General features: G+C 43.1%; 1 protein-coding gene across 1 annotated transcript in view; it reads left to right on the forward strand.

Annotated features, from left to right (window-relative positions):
* Nucleotides 1–24,858, forward strand: part of dnah9 (dynein, axonemal, heavy chain 9) — a 586,329-nt gene that overhangs the window by 148,737 nt on the left and 412,734 nt on the right. Inside the window, exon 29 of the mRNA XM_072242702.1 lies at nucleotides 23,256–23,413. Within this exon, the coding sequence (XP_072098803.1) occupies nucleotides 23,256–23,413 (158 nt within the window). The remainder of the gene's footprint in view (nucleotides 1–23,255; nucleotides 23,414–24,858) is intronic.

Genomic DNA, 24,858 nt, shown 5'->3' on the forward strand with positions numbered 1-24,858 from the left:
GCCACTTCCTTGTTCATTGACACACTAGTTGCCTCGGTATTGACAGAAGTTCATTTCTTTTTCAGGAGAATTGTATTTCATTGGAACCTATGATTTACAAGGCTGTTTTAATCTGTAAGACCATATGACTATGCCTAGTGGAATGGATTAAAAGCAGTGAAAGGGACATTGAATTGGGAAGCTGATTTCAGTTTACCGTATCTCACATTTAGCTGCAGTTGGCTTGGCCTGTGAATGCAAGCCCTGCATAAAAGACAGGTTGTCAACTTCAATATACCAATCAATTAGAGCTCTGCTTAAGTTTGAATCTGCTAAAACTCCAAGCTATTCTAGAGCTGCAATAAAGAGTGTACAAAGCAGCAAGTGCGGAGGAAGCTGGAATTGTTTCAGACACAGATGCTAGTAAATGCACAGGCTTTGCAAGTAGATTCTTCACAAACTTGGAGAAGTTTTTCCAATATATTGGTTGAGATGACCTTGGTCAATTTAGAGGTTACTTTCTATACTTGAGTTTGCTTTATTTTGTGAAAGTGTGTGTATGTTGCGTTGTCTTCTATTAATGTGAAGGTAAAGACCAAGGTGACCAACAACAGCACCAGCAGATGCATTCATTTTTACTATTGAAATGCTATTCAAAGGACCTTCACAGGAAATGGAGTATACACATAGGAAACACCAACTTCAAGGGCCTCTGGATGCAGGGCACCCACAGCTGACAAGCAGGAAATTCCTTCCTGCTAAACCAAAGTCACCACTACCCTCAGCCACATGACCAACCTCCTCTAAATCTTATGTGTCAGGGCTGGAACTTGGGTCGATGTTTGCTCAGTAAATGAGTGAGTGGACACTTGGGTTTGTGGTTCTGGCTGACCTGCCACAGATGCAGGGTGCTTTTTATGGTGCACACTTGGTGATCTGGGCATTCTGAGAGCAACCTGGATAATTCATAGCCTCAAATGTTAACACTGCACCAATGTATAGCTGGTGCACAGCCACTGAAATGTGTACATGCAGGAGCAAATAACATTCCAGGCAGCTGTTCTGAGGCTATTTAGCTCTTTTGTACCTGTCTTAAGGAATAACTGCTCACCAGCAATCAATACCCACCATGAACTTGGCTTGTGGGATCGCTGAAAAATCATTGGTACAACGGGTACAGCATATTGCATTTTTTGGACTTCAGCATCTCAGAAAGTTGTGCTTGATCACTTATGTAGATCACTTGAGATTGACAGTCTTTTGCCTACTAGGGATCATAAAATGAGATTCAGAAAGCAAAGTGGGTCTGAGGCAATGGGTCGGCCATATTTTTGTAATTGATGTTGCAGGCTCGAGAGTCTTTTCCCCAGGGCTAAAGGGCACAGATAAGAGGGGAGAGATTTAAGAGACCCGAGAGGTAACTTCTTTGCAAAGAAGTTGGAGAGTAACTGGAATGAGCTGGCAGGGAAAGTGGTAAGGTGGGTACATTTGCAACATTTAAAAGGCATTTGGATAGGTATATGGAGGCGAAGGGCTTGGAGTGTTATGGGATGAACGTGGGCACCTTGGACGAGCAGGGAGGATGCATTTGGGCTGGTTCAGTAGATCAGAAGTTCCGATTAATATCAGAGAAATGTATGCAATATACATCTTGAAATTCTTGTTCTTTGCAGACATCCATGAAAACAGAAGAGTGCCCCAAAGACTGAGTGTCAGTTAAAATGCTATATTTCCACCTCCTCCATGCACAGGGATCAGCAAGGCAATGACCCTCCCCCACTTAGTTAAACAAAAAAGCATCAGCACCCTCCACCTGCCCAACATGCAATAGGAAGGCTCCCAATAAAGACCATGATCTGCATTACAACAAAAACTAATCATTCACCTGATAATTCGACATGCCACAGCCTCTCTCTCTCATTAATAAATAGAAAAAGAGGTGCCTCTTTTCACAGCGAGAGGAGAGACATAAAACAATTTGCTGATCTATGGTGTTAAAAGTTTGTCGCACTGCTTTTCTCCCCCGAGTGCTCTGCCTGGAGAATTGACAGCAATCTCTCACTCTCCAATGTGAGAGAGAGGGAGCACAGATTGCTGTGTACAGAGCCTCTGACAGCTGATCCACAGTTCCCGATGTTCCGATCTCTCCCGTGACGCTTCAGTCAGCGGCACCGGCTTAGAATCAGCCTGTCCACAGGACTGTGAAACCCCAAAGGCCATGTTCTTGGGATATCGAAAAGCAGCTGGACGTGAGCCCCCAGGAGTGGCTTCAACCACTGCAAAGAACTGAAGTCTTGAGTAAAACTCCAGGTCAGGGTCTTTGACAGAATCCCATCCATCCTGAAAAGGAGAGGCTTTCTTGTGACTATGCTCCATGTAGATGTTCTCAATTGTGGTGCGGGCTTTATCCATGCCTTTTCTGTGCCTTTTCCATGCTGTATTACTCTACGGCTCTTTGGCCACAATAAGCTTCTCTTGTTTTCGTAGTCATAGTCATACTTCATTGATCCCGGGGGAAATTGGTTTTCGTTACAGTTGGACCATAAATAATAAATAGTAATAGAACCATAAATAGTTGAATAATAATATGTAAATTATGCCAGTAAATTATGAAATAAGTCCAGGACCAGCCTATCGGCTCAGGGTGTCTGACCCTCCAAGGGAGGAGTTGTAAAGTTTGATGGCCACAGGCAGGAATGACTTCCTATGATGCTCAGTGCTGCATCTCGGAGGAATGAGTCTCTGGCTGAATGTACTCCTGTACCCACCCAGTACATTATGTAGTGGATGAGAGACATTGACCAAGATGGCATGCAACTTGGACAGCATCCTCTTTTAAGACACCACCGTGAGAGAGTCCAGTTCCATCCCCACAACATCACTGGCCTTACAAATGAGTTTGTTGATTCTGTTGGTGTCTGCTACCCTCAGCCTGCTGCCCCAGCACACAACAGCAAACATGATAGCACTGGCCACCACAGACTCATAGAACATCCTCAGCATCGTCCGGCAGATGTTAAAGGACCTCAGTCTCCGCAGGAAATAGAGACGGCTCTGACCCTTCTTGTAGACAGCCTCAATGTTCTTAGACCAGTCCAGTTTATTGTCAATTCGTATCCCCAGGTATTTGTAATCCTCCACCATGTCCACACTGACCCCCTGGATGGAAACAGGGGTCACCGGTGCCTTAGCTCTCCTCAGGTCTACCATCAGCTCCTTAGTCTTTTTCACATTAAGCTGCAGATAATTCTGCTCACACCATGTGACAAAGTTTCCTACCGTAAACCTGTACTCAGCCTCATCTCCCTTGCTGATGCATCCAACTATGGCAGAGAATAGTAAGTTCAATTATGCACTTACTACCAGCTTAAGAGGTGATTAAACGAAGCAGTAGAATGCTGAAAATGCAGTTGCAGTGCCTCTAGATGCTCCTTCAGGAGGCACCCACAGGGATCTAGAAATACATTTTCACTACTCCAAGGAAAATAGTGCTGTGCAGTTGAAAATCATGATATCCCAGGGGAGAGCACATTTCAAGATGCCCTCATGCTTAAGGGGAAATTTGTTTCCTTCAAAGTTCAAAAGTTCAAAGTAAATTTATCAAAGTACATATATGTCACCACATACAATCCTGAGATTCATTTTATTGTGGGCATACGCAGTAAATCCAAGAAACACAATAGAATTCAGGAAAGATCACACCCAACAGGATGGACAAGCAACCAATGTGCAAAAGACAGCCAACTGCAAATACAAAAAAAATCCAGAATAACAAAAAAATAAACAATAAAATATTGAGACATTAAGATGAAGAGTCCTTTAGTCCATAGGTGTGGGGACAATTCAGTGATGGGGCAAGTGAAGATGAATTTAAGTTGTCTCCTCTGATTCAAGTGCATGGTGGTTGAGGAGTAATAACTGTTCCTGAACCTGGTGATGTGGGTCCTGAGGCTCCTGTACCACCTTCCTGATGGAAGCAGCAAGATGAGAGCATGACCAAGGTGGTGAGGATCCTCTGATGGATGCTGCTTCGCTCCATGTAGATGTGCTCAATTGTGGTGAGGGCTTTATCTATGATGGACTAGGTCGTGTCCACTACTTTCTGTAGGATCTTCCATTCAAGAGCATTAGTGTTTCCATGCTAGGCCGTGATGCAACCAGTCAATATACTCTCCACCACGCATCTACGGAGGTTCGTCAAAAGTCTTAGATGTCATAATGAATCTTCACAAACTTCTAAGGTCGAGGTGCTGCCGTGCTTTCATCATAATTTCACTTTTAGGTATGATGGCCTCCGGACAGATTCCGTGAAATAATAACACCGACGAATTTAAAGTTATCGATCCTCACCATCTCTGATACCCCGATAAAAACTGGTTAATGGATCTCTAGTTTCCTTTTCCTGAAGTCAGTAATCACCTTCTTGGTCTTGCTAACATTGAGTGAAAGGTTGTTGTTGTGGCACCACTCAGCCGGATTTTCAATCTTCCTCCTATATGCTCATTCCTCATTTATTGGTGAGAAATTTGTTCCTTCAAATCATATCTAGTTTACTGCAACACACAAGATTCATCTTTTTTGAGATTTTCAACTTCATTGGTCTGAAAATGACCACTGTTATCTATAGATAAAATAATAATATTTTACAAACCCTGTTTGTCCTGAAATTTCTTGAAACTGAATAGTCAACATTCAGACTATATCTTGTCCTCATTAAGATCTCTAGGCTCCTATGACCTACTACTCCACTACTCTCAGCTTTCTAGACTTGTGAACGTACTGAACTTCGCTGTTTCTGTTTCTGATTTCTCTCATATCTCACTATTTGCTGCCCTATGTTGCATTAACATGGTCACCCAGACTTCTTCATCTCCTGAAGCCCATAGGAGCAGTAAGAGTAGGGGCAAGAATTTGTCTGCATCGAAAGCTTCGTCAGAATGCAGGTACTCAAGAATCTGCAGACATATTTTAACTGAGATCCCCTTCAGATCCTCATGTCAGAAGTTTTTGGCTAAAGGCCCAGAGGTCTCTAAAGAGCGTGTCTTGTAGTGGGCATTGTTTTATAGCAGCTTATTCAGGTCTCTGTCGCCTGTGGTGAACACTTTCCCACCCATCCATTCTTTCATTTCATCATCTGTTCATTCCCAGTAGGTAGTGGACGATTGCTTCCATTGAGGCCTGTCTCTTTAAGAACTGTCCGCAGAGATCGCACCAGCTAATTGCTGAGTATTGCAAGATCCTGCCACACGTCAATAAAGAGCACCACACTGAGCCAGCAACATTGGTTTCAGTCCTGTATTACACAGGATAAAGCGAACATTGCTGTTCTGTGAACCTTGTAATTGAAATTCTAGCTTTTTATATGAATTTTATAAGCATCGTTAGAGTGATGCAATCTGCCATTTTCGTAACAGATGAGTAACATGGAGAAATTCCTAGGCTGGTCGTTTTAGCTGATCGCTTTGTACACGGCTGTGCAAGAGCAAGGTTTGGAAATGGAGAAGGAAGAAGGAAGGAGCTCAAATGATATGGAGAGGGAGTTGGAGGAGGATGGAGTTAAGGCCTCTTGAAGTCTGCCTGTTGTCATTGCTGCCCAGGATGCCACAATGTTCTCAACCATGCAAGCTGTATTAAAGTTGCACAAGCCCAACCATTATTCCTCCTCTTCTCAACAAGAGCTCCTGGCTCAAACCAACCATTCATAACTTCACAATTTCCCCATTCCCCACCCAACAACTATGGTGCCCATCAATTTGTGTTTTCATGTTCTTCATCCATCAGGTCATGGGGCAACTTAGCTCCCAAGAGAAAGGGGGAAAAAAATCAAAAAAATAGAATAGTACGGTGCAGTACAGGCCCTTCGGCCCACAATGTTGTGCCGACCCTCAAACCCTGCCTCCCATATAAACCCCCATCTTAAATTCCTTCATATATCTGTCTAGTAGTCTCTTAAATTTCACTAGTGTATATGCCTCCACCACTGACTCAGGCAGTGCATTCCATGCACCAACCACTCTCTGAGTAAGAAACCTTCCTCTAATATCCCCCTTGAACTTCCCACCCCTTACCTTAAAGCCATGTCCTCTTGTATTGAGCAGTGGTGCCCTGGGGAAGAGGCGCTGGCTATCCACTCTATCTATTCCTCTTATTATCTTGTACACCTCTATCATGTCTCCTCTCATCCTCCTCCTCGCCAAAGAGTAAAGCCCTAGCTCCCTTAATCTCGGATCATAATGCATACTCTCTGAACCAGGCAGCATCCTGGTAAATCTCCTCTGTACCCTTTCCAATGCTTCCACATCCTTCCTATAGTGAGGCGACCAGAACTGGACACAGTACTCCAAGTGTGGCCTAACCAGAGTTTTATAGAGCTGCATCATTACCTTGCGATTCTTAAACTCTATCCCTCGACTTATGAAAGCTAACACCCCATAAGCTTTCTTAACTACCCTATCCACCTGTGAGGCAACTTTCAGGGATCTGTGGACATGTACCCCCAGATCCCTCTGCTTCTTCACACTACTAAGTATCCTGCCATCTAGTTTGTACTCTGCCTTGGAGTTTGTCCTTCCATAATGTACCACCTCACACTTCTCCGGGTTGAACTCCATCTGCCACTTCTCAGCCCACTTCTGCATCCTGTCAATGTCTCTCTGCAATCTTCGGCAATCCTCTACACTATTTACAACACCACCAACTGGCAAACTTGCCAACCCACCCTTCTACCCCCACATCCAGGTTGTTAATAAAAATCACGAAAAGTAGAGGTCCCAGAACAGATCCTTGTGGGACACCACTAGTCACAATCCTCCAATCTGAATGTACTCCCTCCACCACGACCCTCTGTGCCTTCTGCAGGCAAGCCAATTCTGAATCCACCTGGCCAAACTTCTCTGGATACCATGCCTTCTGACTTTCTGAATAAGCTTACCGTGTGGAACTTGTCAAATGCCTTACTAAAATCCATATAGATCACAATCACTGCACTACCCTCATCTATATGCCTGGTCACCTCCTCAAAGAACTCTATCAGGCTTGTTAGACATGATCTGCCCTTCACAAAGCCATGCTGACTATCCCTGATCAGACCATGATTCTCTAAATGCCCAGAGATCCTATCTCTAACAATCGTTTCCAACAGCTTTCTCACCACAGACGTAAGGCTCACTGGTCTAGAATTACCCGGACTATCCCTACTACCTTTTTTGAACAAGGGGACAACATTTGCCTCCCTCCAATCCTCCAGTACCATTCCCGTGGACAATGAGGACATAAAGATCCTAGCCAGAGGCTCAGCAATCTCTTTCCTCACCTCGTGGAGCAGCCTGGGGAATATTCCATCAGGCCCCGAGGACTTATCCATCCTAATGTATTTTAATAACTCCAACACCACCTCTCCCTTAATATCAACATGCTCCAGGACATGAACCTCACTCATATTGTCCTCACCATCATCAAGTTCCCTCTCATTGGTGAATACCGAAGAGAAGTATTCGTTGAGGACCTCGCTCACTTCCACAGCCTCCAGGCACATCTTCCCACCTTTTTCTCTAATCAGTCCTATCTTCACGCCTGTCATCATTTTTTTCTTCACATAATTGAAGAATGCCTTGGGGTTTTCCTTTACCCTACTCGCCAAGGCTTTCTCATGCCCCCTTCTTGCTCTTCTCAGCCCCTTCTTAAGCTCCTTTCTTGCTTCCCTATATTCCTCAATAGACCCATCTGATCCTTGCTTCCTAAACCTCATGTATGCTGCCTTCTTCCACCTGACTAGATTTTCCACCTCACTTGTCACCCATGGTTCCTTCACCCTACCATTCTTTATCTTCCTCACCGGGACATATTTATCCCTAACATCCTGCAAGAGATCTCTAAACATCGACCACATGCCCATAGTACATTTCCCTGCAAAAACATCATCCCAATTCACACCTGCAAGTTCTAGCCTTATAGCCTCACAATTTGCCCTTCCCCAATTAAAAATTTTCCTGTCCTCTCTGATTCTATCCTTTTCCATGATATTGCTAAAGGCCAGGGAGCAGTGGTCACAGTCCCCCAGATGCTCACCCACTGAGAGGTCTGTGATCTGACCCGGTTCATTACCTAGTACTAGATCTAGTATGGCATTCCCCCTGGTCAGCCTGTCCACATACTGTGACAGGAATCCGTCCTGGACACACTCAGCAAACTCTGCCCCCATCTAAACCCTTGGAACTAATCAGGTGCCAATTAACATTAGGGAAGTTAAAGTCACCCATGATAACAACCCTGTTATTTTTGCACCTTTCCAAAATCTGCCTCCCAATCTGCTCCTCTGTATCTCTGCTGCTACCAGGGGGCCTATAGAATACCCCCAGTAGAGTAACTGCTCCTTTCCTGTTCCTGATTTCCACCCATACTGACTCAAAAGGGGATCCTACTACGTCAACCACCTTTTCTGTAGCTGTAATAGTATCCCTGACCAGTAATGCCATCCCTCCTCCCCTTTTTCCGCCCTCTCTATCCCTTTTAAAGCACTGAAATCCAGGAATATTGAGAATCCATTCCTGCCCTGGTGCCAGCCAAGTCTCTGTAATGGCCGCTACATCATAATTCCATGTATGTATCCAAGCTCTCAGTTCATCACCTTTGTTACTGATATTTCTTGCATTGAGGTACACACATTTCAGCCCTTCTACCTGACTGTCTTTGCACCGTTTATTCTGCTTCTCTTTCCTCAAAGCCTCTCTGTATGTTAGATCCGGCTTTACACCATGCACTTCTTTCACTGCTCTATCGCTCTGGGTCCCATCCTCCTTGCAAATTAGTTTAAACCTTCCCGAACCATGCTAGCAAACCTACCTGTAAGGATATTGCTCCCCCTTGAGTTCAGGTGCAACCTATCCAATCTGTACAGTTCCCACCTTCCCCAGAAGAGATCCCAATGATCTAAAAATCTAAAACCCTGCTCCCTGCACCAACTCCTCAGCCACGCATTCAACTGCCATCTCCTCCAATTCTTACCATTACTGTCACGTAGCACTGGCAGCAGTCCTGAGAAAGCCACCCTTGAGGTCCTGTTCTTCAGCTTTCTGTCTAGTTCCTGAAACTCACACTTCAGGACCGCATCCCTCTTCCTGCCTATGTCATTGGTCCCAACACGTATCACGACTTCTGGTTGCTTTCCCTCACGTACCAGGATGTCATGCACCCGGTCAGAGACATCCCGGATCCTGGCACCCGGGAGGCAACAAACCATGCGGGTGTCCTTCTCACGTCCACATAATCTCCTGTCTGCTCCCCTGACTATAGAGTCTCCAATGACGACAGCTCTCCTCTTCTCCGTCCCACGCTTCTGCACCACCAGAAGAATCAGTGAAGAATGAAATGTGGAAAGAGAATAAAATGTGGATGAGAAGAATAGCATCTGTGTGAGCTACATGAAGACCCACTGCAGGCTGAGATGTTTCATCAGGACTGGGGGAAAATGCTGAAGGGCCTCGGCCTGAAACGTTGACTGTTAATTCCTTTCCATAGATGGTACCTGACCTGCTTAGTTCCTCCAGCATTTTGTGTGATTACCCTGAAAATTTCTTTTGTAACTTCTCCACGTGGTGCAACTTATCCTGCTTCAGCAGATAATGAGGCTGGCTGCTCAGGTCTCTGCTTTGGATGTTGGTATGATCTTGTCTGACATCCTTGGGGTTTTGGCCCAAGGAGCACATCGAGGATAGTTTCACATGTGCAGTGTGATAGTAGATTCATTGGGAGATTAGTAGTAGTAGGGCTGTTGCCCAGGAGCTGGGCTGCGTTGAGGTTAAATGGAGAATGCAAAACATCATTTCAGGGGATCTGTCATAGAATGTGCTCTTTCATAGTGACGCACGCTCAGAAGCAGGCCCTTCAGCCCATCAAGTCAATATTAAACATCCACCATCCAAAGTGAATTATATGAATTGTTTGATTGGTGGGGTTTTTTGTATTGCTGTATTTACGCTCTATTCTTGGTTGGTGCAGCTGTAACAAAACCAAATTTCCCTCAGGATTAATAAAGTATATCTATCTATCTATCTGACTACTAATCCTAAAGTAGAACCATAGAATCCACTTTGCTGATAAAGTTTTGCTGCAGGTACATACAACCTTGTAAGGCCAGGTTCCATGTGAGGATAAGTTTGCACCTGTAATCTGAAGCATGGTGATGAAAGTCTGTTTGGACCATTGGACAGTACATGGTGCTGACCCCTCCATTCGTAGAAAGAGCCTTGATCTCACCTCTCTAATCTTTTATGTGAGTTCTTCCAAAATCTCTGTAAATGTGGTGATTCAATCCAGATGATCTTCTGTGTTTTGCATTTTGTGAGGTCAGAGATTCTCCTTCTTATTGATGGCTCCTGAGTGACAGCACCTGTGTTCTGCTCAGCAGGGCTTGGAGGAAGCTGTGCCTTCTGATGCACACTCACCACTGCCGTCACTGTCACCATCTGCTCGTCCTCGCATGTTCTAAGCAGGCCATCCACTAAGAATCCAACCAGCTACATTACTAATCCACTGAAGTATGAGTAATTGGACTCACACTGTGGGGGCACCACAGTGATGTTCAACACACTCTCTACACTCATGACTGTGTGGCTAGGCACCACTCAAACAGCAGTTGTAAGTTTGCCAGTGATATCACTGTTGTTGGCAGAATCTCAGAGGCATACAGGAGTGAGATAGATCAACTGGTGTCGCAACAACAGCCTACCACTCATCAGCAGCGCAACCTCAGAAAGAGAAAAAAAATCAAAGAAACAAGGAACGAAATGTGGAAAGAGAAGAAAAGGACTGTGGAGAGATGGAGAAAAATAAAATGTCGACAAGAAGAACGGCATCTTGTGTGAGCTACATAAAGACTACCTGCAGCATTTTATCAGCACCAATATGTGGACCGTTTTTGAAAATAAAGCTGAATATTTATTTTTTTACTTCTTCATGTGATGAAACTTATGCAACTTCAGCAGACGATTGTGGACTTCAGAATGAGGAAGCCAAAAGAACATACACCAATCCTCGTTGAGTGGTCAATGGTGGAAAGGAAGGGCTACTCCAAGTTTCTGGGCATCAGAGGATGTATCCTGGGTCCAACATATTGATGCAATCGTGAAGAAGATATGCTAGTAGATTTCCTTCATTAAAAGTTTGAAGAGATTTGGCATATCCCTGAAGGTTCCTGCAAATTTCTACAGATGTTCCATGGAGTGCATTCTGACTGTGTGCATCGCCACCTTCAGTGCACAGGATCCCAAAGGCTCCAGGTGGTTGCCAGCTCCATCACGAGCTCAAATATCCCCACCATTGAGGACATCTTCAAAAGGCAGTGCCTCATGAAGGTGGCATCTATCGTTAAGGGCCCTCACCAACCAAGGCATGACCTAATCTCATTACTATCACTGAGGAGATGTGGAAGGGTCTGAAGACCCACATTCAAAGTTTTAGGACAGTTTCTTCCTTTCCACTATCAGGTTTCTTGTAAGTTCCATGAATACTATACTCCTTTGTTGCTATTTATTCATCTATTTATTTATTTATTGACTTACTGTATAGTAATTTTGTACTATGTTGCTGCTGCAAAATAACTAATTTCATGGCATACAGTATGTCAGTGATAATAAACCTGATTCTGACTCTGTATATAAACATTAGTTGGAGGACAATGGTTTGTGAGGGTGGAATGCTGAGTAACGTATGAATAGTAACTACTATCCAAAGGAGCTATAGATCATATGGAACCCCAGGAAAGAAGGTGAAGCATCATTCAAACAATTCAAAATTGGTGATCAGGAAACACATGGTTGAACAAATGGAAAATCAAAGCAAATTCATCAAATCATCCCGATTATTTTGGGTACTCCAAAATATCTGAGTATGTATGAAGAGTTCTGGTTGCTAACAAACTGAAAAGGAAGCTCGCTAATAGAATGCACATCATGATATTTGAGATGCACGGTGGTACCTGCGAGATTGGTGCTGATAGTGCATTGTAGCCTAAATAATTTGCAGCACCAGTTCTGTTGCAGTTGAGAGAATGACTGAAATGTAAATTTATTGTCACTGGTGATGTTCAGGATTGATATCTTCGACCCTTTATCTGACACTGAATTGAGTGCTGTCTAATAAATCAAAGCTTTATCCAGTTGCACTGCTGACTGTGCATTAAGAGCTTCTGATTTACATTGGCAGCAGCTTTATTATAGTATAAATTACTGTACAGTAACAAATTCCGGGGAGCTGCTCATAGAGAAAACAAAGCTCTCTTTGATCAAAGTCAAACTTAACACCACGAAGGAAAGAAGGGCTGCAGTGGTCTTTGGCTGTGTTGAGCAAATGCTTTGTTATGTTGTATGGTGAATGTAATACAGTTAACTACCAGCATGGTGATTTACTCCTGCATGATCTCAAATTCCAGTGTTTTTTTTCGTATGGAGTGATATTTTGTGGGGTGGGGGGGAGGTTGTTTGCAATTTGTCACATTGCAAAATGGATTAAAGTATTGAGGATCATAATATAATTAACTGACAGCTTTGTTCTGAATTTTGAATACTTAAATAGGTAACACCTATTGTATGAATTCAGTTAAGCATTCAGAATGAGACGTTTGAAGTTGGGCATTTGGAGTATAAAAAGTGATTAAAGAAATCACCCTCCCTGTAAGCACTCTTATAGGATGGTACCCTTTAAATTAGAGTTGATCAGAATGTGTCTTGGAACAGCTATTGTATTGGTGATCACTTGCCAATGAATTGATCAGAGGTTGAATTAAAAAATAAAGAGATCGGTAGCTCTGTGTTTATTGTTGGGTGGAGGGGTTCAGGTGGTAGAGATACGAGATTGGAAATGCTGGAATCTGGAGCAACAGGCAGTCCACTGGAAGACTGAGTGAGACAAGCAGCCCTGCTGGAAACTTCCCTCCCTGTTCTCAGTCCTGATGCGGGATTTCAACTCGAACCGTTGACAATCCCTTTCACTCCCACAATCACTGTTCGACCTGCTGAGTTCCTCCAGTTAATTAATTGTTTGTTCTTGAGGATGGGGCAATGTCCTTTTGGGATGATTGTTTAGAGCAGTGGTCCTCAACCACCGGGCCACAAAGCATGTGCTACCGGGCCGCAAGGAGACAGTATGATTTGGTGATATGGAACGATGTGAGTCAGCTGCACCTTTTCTCATTCCCTGTCATGCACTGTTGAACTTGAACCCCCCCCCCCCCCCCCCACTGCCCCCACCATCTCAGCCGGTCAGCAGGAATATTGTAAATATTAAACTGGTCTGCGGTGCAAAAAAGTTTGGGGACCCCTGGCTTAGAGAATGTAATGGATGGGGGTGGGGTGAAGGGACAGAAAGCACTTTGAGCAGGAATTGAGAGAAAAGAAGGATAATTGTTTTGAGAGTTTGGTGAAGGAAGAGTGGATCGATCCTGTATTAGGGATAGGGAAAGAGAGAAACTTTACAAATAAGCAGATGTGGGAAGCAAAATACTTCCTGTTGCTTGAAGGGATTAAGTTAGAGTGAAAAAGAGGTGGTATAGGTGAGAAGAGTGCACTGCAGATTTACTCATGACTTGCTGATAGTAATTCTGTGTCTATATTTTGAACAGTACCTTTGATTTACCATGATAAATCCTGTGGGAAAGGCTAGTTGCATTTTGCAATATATAGTATGTGCATCTCCTCAAGTAATAGATAGTATGCACTAGATAATGGTATCAGAACCCGATTATCAATATAATAATTAACATTCCAGATTACTTAGCTGATGACAACAGGATTTTTTTATATGAATCAGTGATCTTAAATGCTTTGAAGAAGATGGACACACGCTGCAGCAGACAGGAAGGCTTTACAATGGGTAGTCAAAATTGCCCAATGCACCACCGGCCTCAGCCGACCAACCATCAAGGATGTATACAGAAATCTGCCAGAAAAGGGCCAGGAACATCAAGTAGGATCCTGCCCACCCTGCTCATGGACTGTTTGTCCCACTCTTATCAGCAAGGACACTACTTAGCATCCATGTCAGGACCACACTGGCTCAAAAACAGTTACTTTCTCCAAGCAGTGAGGCTGATCAACACCTCCTCCCACTTACCCAGTGGTCCCCAACCTCCGGGCCGCGGACTGATACCGGGCCATGAAGCATGCAGGGTGCAGTGGTAGCCGGAGTGCACCCAGCACATCTTTAAGAAAAAAGCCAAAATAAACAAGCTAATTAATTGGGTGCCGCCCAGAAGCCAGTCTTCATTAGGGGAACTGAGGTGGAGAGGGTCAATAACTTTAAATTCCTTGGCATTAAGGATCGACGTTTCTCTCTCTGAAAAGTGTCAGAGGATCTGTCCTGGGACCAGCACGTAACTGTCATTACAAAGAAAGCACGGCAGTGCCTATACTTTATTAGAAGTTTGTGTAGATTCAACATGTCACCTCGATCCTGACAGCCCTGTCTTTTCAGCTGGTCTGGGCTGGCATTTAAATTGACCAAACAATGGAACAGCTAAAGGCTCCAGCGCCCTGCAAAAAGGAGTGAACATCGCGTAGAGCAAATGAAATTGGCAATCACCTCTGATCTGGGCCGACATTTATGTGCCAGGCACCTAATTAGCTTGTTTATTTTGGCTTTTTTCTTAAAGATGTGCTGGATGCGCTCCGGCTACCGCTGCACCCCTGCATGCTCCGCGGCCCAGAGGTTGGGGACCACTGCACTAACCCACCCCTCTACACCCCCAACCACCACTACTTTTATCATTTGTCAGTCACCTTGTGTACAGACACTCTTGTGTCACTTTATGGGCATACAGCAAGTCTGTATATATAAGCTATTTTATGTATTTTTATTTATTGTGTTTCATTAATATTATGTTCTATATCTTATTGTGTTTTTTGTTTGTGGTACATCAGATCCGGAGTACTCTTCTTTACATTTGTGCACTGGAAGTGACATTAAACAATCTTGAATCTTGAATCACCTGTCTGTAACATTAAGAACCAATTCTGAATCCAACCCACAAACATTCAATTATGGATGCATCATTTTGTCATATTTAACTGGTTAAAGAACGTCACTGCTACTGTTCTGAAAAACCTGAGAGCCCATAAGGAATGAACTGATAAGTGAGGAGCTTGTTTTCTTACAATAGATAGCAACATTTAACCCTCAGTGTCCCAGTTCATGCAATATTTCAGATTGATATTTTTGATATCCTTCAGTCTTGATATTTTTATTCATTTATTTTTTGCATTTTGTTCAGTTGAAGTTTGCTTTTTATAATGATTGATAATTAATGTACTTTTGGATATTAAAATAGCACTCGAGATGTATCAACTTGTCATCTTTATTGTGATTGAAATGAATAAAGATAAAATAAATACAGATAATTCAGACAAGTTCAAACTTTACCTTAATTATTTCTTTGAGAATATATTTAAGTTAATCTCAAAAGAACTTTCATTCTCTTTTCTGTCACACCCTCCTCGCCCAGCCGTTTCTACCATCAGTGTACCCTGCTCAGATACGCCAGATTAATGGCTTACATCACTAGTTCAAATGCACATTTTGAAAACTGCATGCGGTAGGCATAAAATGAGTGCAAAAGTGAACTCTGCTAGATTGACACTTATTGATGTCACAGAATCAGAATGTGTTTTTTTAATATAATTTGCCCCTAAGAAGTAGAAGTGGAAATAAAATAAGAGCAGAACTAGGTCATTCAGACTTTGATCCTGTTCATCCATGTCATAGGTGGTCCTTTGTCTCAGTATTTATTCCTTGATATCTTTTGTGTCTGTTTATTTCCTTCAGAGACTTTGCCCTCATTACTTCTGTGGTAGAGAATTACATAGGTTCACCTTCTCCCAAATGAAGAAATTTCTCTCATCACATATCTAGGGACTGTATCTTCTTTTCTCGACACTCCAGTTTATTGTGCCTGTGATTGCTCTTGGAAATGTACCATATACTTAATTAGTAATGCCACTCTAATCTTTTTCCATAATTCATCATATTATTTCTCTTTGGGTATTTGCTCAACTACAGTTTGAAAGTCCTTCAATTTGTTTACAGTCATAGAAAGCTGCAGCTCAGAAATGGTCTCTTTGGCCCATCTAGCCTGTGCCAAACCATTCAAACTGTGTAGTCCCATTGACCTGCCCCAGACCACAGCCCTCCATGTCACTCCCATCCATGTACCTATCAAAACTTCTCTTAAACATTAAAATCACATTCACCACCTGCACTGGCAACTTGATCCACACTCTCACCACCCTCTGAGTGGAGGTTTCCCCTCATGTTTCCCTCAAACAATTCATCTTTCACCCTTCATCCATTGTAAATTTTCTTTCAATCTTATTTGCATCTTTCCTGTAGGTAAGTGACCAAAGTTACACATGATACTCCAAATTAGGCCTACCTAACCTCTGTGACAATGTCAACATAGCATTACTGCTGTTATACTCAATTATTTGATCTGTGAAGGCCAATGTGCCAAAAACTTTCTTTATGATCTTCTCTACCTCTGATGCCACTTTCAATGGATTATAGACCTGGATTCTCAGATCCCTTTGTTCTATCAAACTCCTCTGCCCTACTGCTCACTGTGCAAGACCTACCCTGGTTGGTCCTGGCAAAGGCAACACTTCACACTTGTCTGCATTAAATCCCAGCTGCCATTTTTCAGCCATTTTTTCCAGCTGGTCTAGATCCTTTTGCAAGCTTTGATAGTCTTTCTCGCTGTCCACTATACCCCCAATCTTGTTTTTTCACCTACAAATTTACTGATACAGTTAACCACAATATCATCCAAATTGTTGATATAGATGACAAACACCAATCCCTATGGCACTTCTAGTCATTTCTTCATTTGAAGCCATAATATGGTTGCTCTGACAGTATGCTTTGGGCTGCTGTCCTGCTGAAAGACAAGCTTCCTCCCCAGTTTAAGATTTCTGGCAGAGGCTAGCAGGTTGTTATCCAGGATCTCTCTGTATTTAGCAGCATCCATCTTCCCATCAATCCTGACCGGATTTCCAGTGCCTGCTGCTGAAAGCACCCCCATTGCATGATGCCACCTCCACCATTCTTTACAGTAGGGGGAGTGTTACCTGGCTGACATGCAATATTAGACTTATGCCAGACGTACAGCTTAGTGTTGAAGCCAAAAAGTTCTACTTTAGTCTCATGTGACCATAAAACTATCTTCCTTGTCTTTACAAACTCTTCTAAGTGATGCTTTTCAAAGTCTTTACAGGCAAGGATATGCTTTTTTTAAAAAATAAAGCCAGGGCTTTTTTCTTGCCACTCTTCCATAAATACCTTTTTATGCAAGGCCATGAACTTCATCTCCAGTTGAAGCCACTGACTTCTGCAGCTCACTCAGAATGACTGTTGGTGTCACAGTAGTCTCTCTTACAACTGCCATTTTAAGTTCAGAGGTGTGGCTGTGGTTTCATATTTTTTCCACTTTTTCCCTCAATGGACTGCACTGAGCTCCAAGGTGTGTTCAGTGCATTTGAGATGGTCTTGTACCCTTCCCCAGATTTATGCTTCTCTATTATCATTTCCCTGACTTGCCTTGAATGCTCCTCATTTTGGTTTGCTCTGTTGAAAATCTACCATTCTGATGGACTTTACAGAGAGAGGTGATCCTCCAAATTCTCTAAATCAACAAATTGGGTGAGTTTATAAGGTTATACGTATACCACACCTGAGGAAAATTAGTGTGAACACAATTACAAAGGGGATAAATACTTTTTCAGCCCCACAATTTTGGTTTTCAAATTTTAATAAATTGTTGACCGGTTTCGTCATTTTTCTTTTGATTTAACATGATGTAGTTTTGTAGATCAATTTGAAAAATCCTACTTCAATACATTTTAAATTTAGAAAATGAGACAGTAAAATGTGAAAATAGTTATGGGGCTGAATACTTTTCAAGGCACTGTTCAACCAAATGAAATAATAACCCTCTGAACCGTGGTGCTCCCACAATACATAACTATATCAAACGCACATGAAACAAAATATTACCACAAATCAGTAAGAAATAATTCAAAATGCATGTGAAATGCGTAGCACAAGTAAACAGCTCTCTGTCCTAATGATGAGGCCAAGGTGGTGGCAGGACATTCATTAGGTCTTACAGCCTGAGGGAAGAAGCTATTCCCAGACTGGTGGTCCTAATCCTGATGCTCCTCTACCTTCCTCCGATGGGTGGTAGTGATCCTCAACAATGCTTTGGGCCCTTTGTATACAAAAGCTCCCTGTAAATGTCACAAATAGGGGGGAGAGGGACCGTGGTGTTTTACTTGGCGGTTTTTACTGTCCTCTGTAAGGTTTTGCAGTCTTCAGTTCCACACAATGATACAGATAGACAGGACAGTATTGATGGTGCTCCTGTAGAAAGGAGTTAGAGTGGGGGTGGGTAGCCTTGCACAATTCGATCTCCTCAGAAAGTGTGGACGCTGCTGTGCTTTCTTGACTAATGAGGTGGTGTGGTGGCTACGGTTACGGATCCTGCAACCCACCTGGGTCGTTGGGGTGCAGTACAGATAAACACTGCACTGGTTGCCTCTATCTCTCACGGTTGTGGGCGAGTGCTCGGGTTGTGGCAAAGCTTTCTCTTGTCCACTATGCAATGCTGTCTGTCCATTTCTTCCTCTGTCTGTCCCCATTTTCTCCCTACACCATTCCCTGAAGAATGGTCTTTGAGAATCCACTTGATCTTTTTACGTGGCCTTGCCATCTGTTTCCTCTTCTTTACTGTGGACAGTAGATCTTAGTAGTGTCTCATGTGCTGGGTGATGGTTCTTCATACTTCATCATTTGAGACATGGTCTGTATAGAAGCTGCTGAGGAGCCTTCTGAAGCATCTTATTTTTACTGCCTGGACCTTCTTTTGCAGTTCTGCTGTCAAGTCCATGATTCGCGTGCATACCAGCATGGCGGGTCCAGGTTAAATCATCTGATATGTGCACACCAAGAACTTCGTGCTCTTCACTCCCTCCACAGCAGAGCAATTGAATACCTCCCTGAAGTCCACGATGATCTCTTTTGTCTTCTCCACATTGAGACTCAGATTGTTGTTCTCACACCATTTGACAGCCCCTCCACCTTCTCTCTGTACGCTGACTCATCATTGTTGCCAATGAGGCCAGCGCCTGTTGTATCACCTGCAAACTTGACGTGGCTTGAGCTGGATCTAGCAGAGCAGTCGTGAGTCAGCAGCGTGAACAGCAGTGGGCTGAGTACACAACCCTGGAGAGGGGGCACCAGTGTTGATGGAGCTTGAGAAGTAACAGTGAGAAAAGGGCATGCCCTCGGTACTGGAGGTCCTTAATAATGGATGCTGCCTTTCTGAGACATTGCTCTTTGAAGATGTCCTGGGTACTTTGGAGTCTAGTACCTAAGGTGGAGCCAACTAAATTCACGACCCACTGCAGCTTCTCTCAGTCTTGTGCAGTAGCACCCCGCCCCCGTCCCATACAGACAGAGATCTATAAAAGTTTTTGAGTGTATTTGTTGACATACCAAATCTCTTCAAACTCCTAATGAAGTATAGCTGCTACCTTGCCTTCTTTATAGCTGCCTCAATATGTTGGGACCAGGTTAGGTCCTCAGAGATCTTGACACCCAGGAGCTTGAAACTGTTCACTCTCACCACTTCTGATCCCTCTATCAGGATCGGTGTGTGTTCCTTCATCTTATCCTTCCTGAAGTCCACATTCAGCTCTTTCGTCTTACTGACGTTGAGTGCAAGGTTGTTGTTGTGACACCACTCCACTAGTTGTCGTATCTCGCTCCTGTACGTCCTCTCTCCTCTATCTGAGATTCTACCAATAATGGTTGTATCATCAGTAAATTTATAGTTGGTATTTGATCTATGTGAGTGACACAGTCATGAGTATAGAGAGACAGTAGAGCAGTGGGCTAAGCACACACCCCTGAGGTGCACCAGTGTTGATCATCAACGAGGAGGAGATATTATCACCAATCTGCACAGATTGTGGTCTTCCAGTTAGGAAGTTGAGGATCCAGTTTCAGAGGGAGGTACAGAGGCCCAGGTTCTGCAACTTCTCAGTCAGGATTGTGGGAATAATGATATTAAATGTTGAGCTATAGTACATGAATAGCATCCTGACATAGGTGTTTGTATTGTCCAGGTGGCCTAAGGCCATGTGAAGAGCCATTGAGATTGCATCTGCCATTGATCTATTGTGAGTAATAGTTGTTAAGGCAGCTCACATTATTCTTCTTTGGCACTGGTATAATTGTTGCCTTTCTGAAGCAAGTGGGAACTTCCACCCGTAACAGTGAGAGGCTGAAAATGTCCTTGAATACTCCCGCCAGTTGGTTGGCACAAGTTTTTAGAGCCTTTCTAGGTACTCCATCTGGGAAGTTCTGCCTTGTGAGGGTTCACTCTCTTTAAAGACAGCCTGACATCACCCTCTGAGATAGAGATCCCGGGGTCATCAGGTGCAGCGGGGATTTTCACAGTTGTAGTTATCTTCTCCCTTTCAAAGTGGGCGTCGAAGGCATTGAGTTCATCTGGTAGTGAAGTATCGCTGCCATTCATGCTATTGGGTTTTGCTTTGAAGGAAGTAATGTCTTGCAAACTTGCTAGAGTTGTCGTACATCTGATGTCGCTTCCAACCTCATTAGAAGTTGTCTCTTTGCCCTTGAAATAGCTCTCCACAAATCATACCTGGTTTTTCTGATGCAGACCTGGGTCACCAGACTTAAATGCCACAGATCTAGCCTTCAGCAGATAACGTACCTCTTGGCTCATCCATAGCTTTAGATTTGGGAATGTACAGTAAGCCTTTGTAGGCACACACTCATCCACACAGGTTTTAATGAAGTCGGTACCAACTGCAGCATAATCATCCAGATTCGAAGATGAATCCCTGAATACAGTCCAGTCCACCGATTCAAAGCAGTCCTGTAAGTGCTTCTGTGCCTCTGTTGTCCATACCTTCTTCGTCCTTGCTATTGGTGCTGTAGTCGTCAGTCTCTGCCTGTACTCAGGGAGTAGAAGTACAGCCTGGTGATCAGAGTTCCCGAAGTGAGGGGATGGAATAGCACAGTAGGCATTCTTGATGGTGGTGAAACAGTGGTTCAGTGTGTTGTTTACTCTGGTATGCAAGTGATCTGTTGCTGCAGCTTTTTGTTTGTTTTCACTGCCCTTTCAAATAATGCATCCCAAACCATAACAACTTGTTTTAGTGCCTAAGAAAATAGTCGGACAGAATAGCTCCTTCATGAAATTATACAGGTTGTCTTCTTAGCCAAATTATTGTGATATGTGATATGGCTCATTCGTTAATTTATATTTTAAATGAAATAAAAGTATTATTATTCTCGTTATAGTGAATGGTTGTGTGAACAATTAAAAAAAACCTGTATATCTTCTGAAAGTTGAATAACAGAGATGATCAAAATTCTCCAGTAGTACACCTGCTACTAGTTCTTGCATATGTTCTGTCTCATTCATTCTGCTGAGGTTGTATTTAAACCTGTCACCAGAGGGAGCCATCTACTGACACTTGGCAAACACACATTTAAATAACTGAAAATCCATAAAAATTTGAAGTGAAACAGAAATTTCCAGAGACATTTACTAGACCAGGCAGACTCCGTGAAAAGCCAAATATCAACCTTCAGTGAATATTTTCAGCTTTTTCTGTTTTTACTACCTGTTGACGAAGCTTTTCTGAGTTTGTATTCTATTGGTACAGAAGTTGTAAACAGAAACAAACCCAAAACCTTTTTATATTTGAATCAAAATGCATCGCAGTGTGCTCTACTTGCCTACAAAATCATCAGAGCCCATTGATCACATCATTATAAGTACTCGGAGCGGCAGTGGTTGGATAATGCGTTGCCTTGCTAACAATGCCCAAATACAAGGAAAAGATGCTATTTTAATAACAAAGTTTACAGATGTTTTACAAATTCATTGTGCACATGTCTACTCTCTCCATCCTTGTCCTTGGTTTATTAACACGCGGGTCACTGGTCCCAAGGTTTAAGTGATTCATATAAGGATATTTGTCTGCTTAATGCTGCTGTATAAACAAGGAGTATTACTGATTTCCTGTTCAACCAATCCTCAAAGCTTGGCAATAAGAGCAATTTTGGAAATGCAAGTTTTTTTTTTCATGTTTTGTGTGCATTTTGCCATCCAATGTGTCTCCCTGTTGTGGAGTCAGTAAGAAGGGAAACGCCTGCATGGGACCTATGGGACCACCAACGAGCATGGATATATCTCCAGTCCTTGACTGCCCTGTATGGTTTGAAAATGATCTAACTGCCCCCTTGTATGAATTATACTCCGACTCCCATGCTGCTTCTTCTTGGGCTTGTAGCTCCCAGTAGAGCATAGGCCATTGAGGACCTCGCTGGTGGAGTTCTTCAATGTTTCTTTAATCCATTCTATACACTGTGAAGGGGATTGGCCTACACAGCTTCCCCAGAGACCCAATGGCCGACTTTACCTGTTTCCACCTCTAACAACGGGGATGTAGGTTTTTGAGAGGTCGACTCCCATCCTTGGATCCTGAATTATGCTTGTGTTAGGGATATAAAGATCAGACATTTTCAAGTGTTCTGTCTTTTTACTTTCCAGTTTTCACTTCCATGAGGAACAATTAACAGGTACTGACCTTGGGAGTTAACACGTTCCACATTGAGGCAGGCAAGTGTTAAGGCCCTGAATCAGTGTCGGTTGCTTCAGGGCCAGAAAGCTGTGTATTTAAGTTTTGACAAAAAAGCAATAATCTAGAGTAATAACCTGGCACAGTGCTGAGATGCTTCTATTCTGTTGGAGGCACCGTACGAGACTGGAATAGATAGATAGACATACTTTCTTGATCCCGAGGGAAATTGGGTTTCGTTACAGTTGTACCAACCAAGAATAGAGTATAAATATAGCAATATAAAACCATAAATAATTAAATAATAATATGTAAATTATGCCAGATGGAAATACGTCCAGGACCAGCCTATTAGCTCAGGGTGTCTGACCCTCCAAGGGAGGAGTTGTAAAGTTTGATGGCCACAGGCAGGAATGACTTCCTATGACGCTCAGTGTTGCATCTCGGTGGAATGAGTCTCTGGCTGAATGTACTCCTGTGCCCAACCAGTACATTATCAGGCACAGACTGCTCTCTCAGATAGGAACAGAAAGGATCCCATCATGTTTTCTCTCTGTGTGGTGAAGTTCAGAATGTGGAGCTATTTGTTATGTTACTATGTTGGTGTTCCCACAGGTGAAATCCATTCAAGATGCAATCCGAGACAAAAAATCCCGTTTTAACTTCATGGGTGAAGAGATTAATCTGACCTTGTCTGTTGGGATCTTTATCACAATGAATCCTGGATACGCAGGACGCACAGAACTACCTGAGAATCTGAAGGCCCTGTTCCGGTGAGTGTCCACATTCAGCAGACCCATTGGTAGGAGCACCAGGTCCGTGACTGTTGTATTGTAAGTTGTGTTACTGAATACCATGGAACCTGTTAGCCACCCAGTGGCTTAACAACTGCACACTGTCTTTAGCGGAAAATATTTAAAAATGATCAATCATTGTACAGTACAGGTATCACTACATGGACTACACAATATTTTCATAAAATTGATTTTGAATAAGGTCAGTAATTCCCCAGACACTGTCAATAAGTTTCTCCAGAGTGCATAAGGCTGTTCCTGTTTGAATCACATCATACCTTTCCTGAAGCAGTGTTGACTTTATGACTGTGACTGTACTAACAGTGAAAAGGTAGCGTCACTGCGTACTGGATATTCTCTGTCTTATGAGGTGTGAAAGTGATCATCCTTATTTTTGTGCATCTCTAACTTGTTAGCAATGTGGACGTTATTGCAGGGGGGCACTCGACTTTTAAAGTGAGCTTAGTTAGTTTGGGGTGAGGAAAAAATGTGGAGTCTATGTTAGTTTTGTAAAAGGACTCCAGCCAGAAATGTTTTGTTGAGAAGGAGGCTCAACATATAGTAGAAATGTGTCAAAGTTTTCTGGTCCTGATGCACTATCAATTACTCCACAAGACTGGAAGTAGAGTAAATACTGAATGGCTTTTATTAACAGTAAAATGGATCCATGTCCATGCTGTATGTCTGTCCTGGACTGAGGGACGAGCAGTGACACAATCGCCTTTATTCAGGGGTCTGTGGGAGGAGCCACAGGAGCAGTCAGCAGAGGGGTGTGTCCAGGCATGTCCAGACAGGTAACCCAGTTACAACCTATATACATGGTTTACCACAAGTCAGTGAGCTTCTGACATTGTGGTGAGTAGAGCTCATGGAGAGAGAGAAGTTGGAAGCATGTTGTGGTGGGATCATGGAGAATGATTATGGAACATAAGAAATGAGAGCAGGAGTAGGCCATCTGGCCCGTAGACCCTTCTTCACCATTCAATAAGATCATGGCTGATCTGACCAAGGGCTCATCTCCACCTACCTGCCTTTTCCCCATAACCTTTAATTCCCCTACTATGCAAAAATCTATTCAACTTTGTCTTAAATAAATTTACTGTGACTGGGATTGCAGGGTTTTTATATATTGAGGATGGTGACGGCTGGCTGGAGAGTAGCTGGAGTGGACACAGAGAAATTGAGGAGGAGATCAGAGTGAGGAGCATTGGCAGCAGGTTTGGTGGGATGAGGACTCCCTGGCAGTTATCCAAGTTAAATTATGTGCCCTTTAAGCAATGCCATACCTGGACTTAATCTTCTTGTTAAGGGTTTCTTTAGTGTGAACCTTGTCTATGCAGTAGAATTTTGTGCATCTGATTCAAGATAAGTGTTGGATGCTATTTGACATCACAGTGTCTGCCCAATGTCTTTTATGAAGAACT

Source organism: Mobula birostris, chromosome 24, assembly GCF_030028105.1.
Source record: "Mobula birostris isolate sMobBir1 chromosome 24, sMobBir1.hap1, whole genome shotgun sequence".
In the NCBI taxonomy this organism is placed as follows: Eukaryota; Metazoa; Chordata; class Chondrichthyes; order Myliobatiformes; family Myliobatidae; genus Mobula; species Mobula birostris.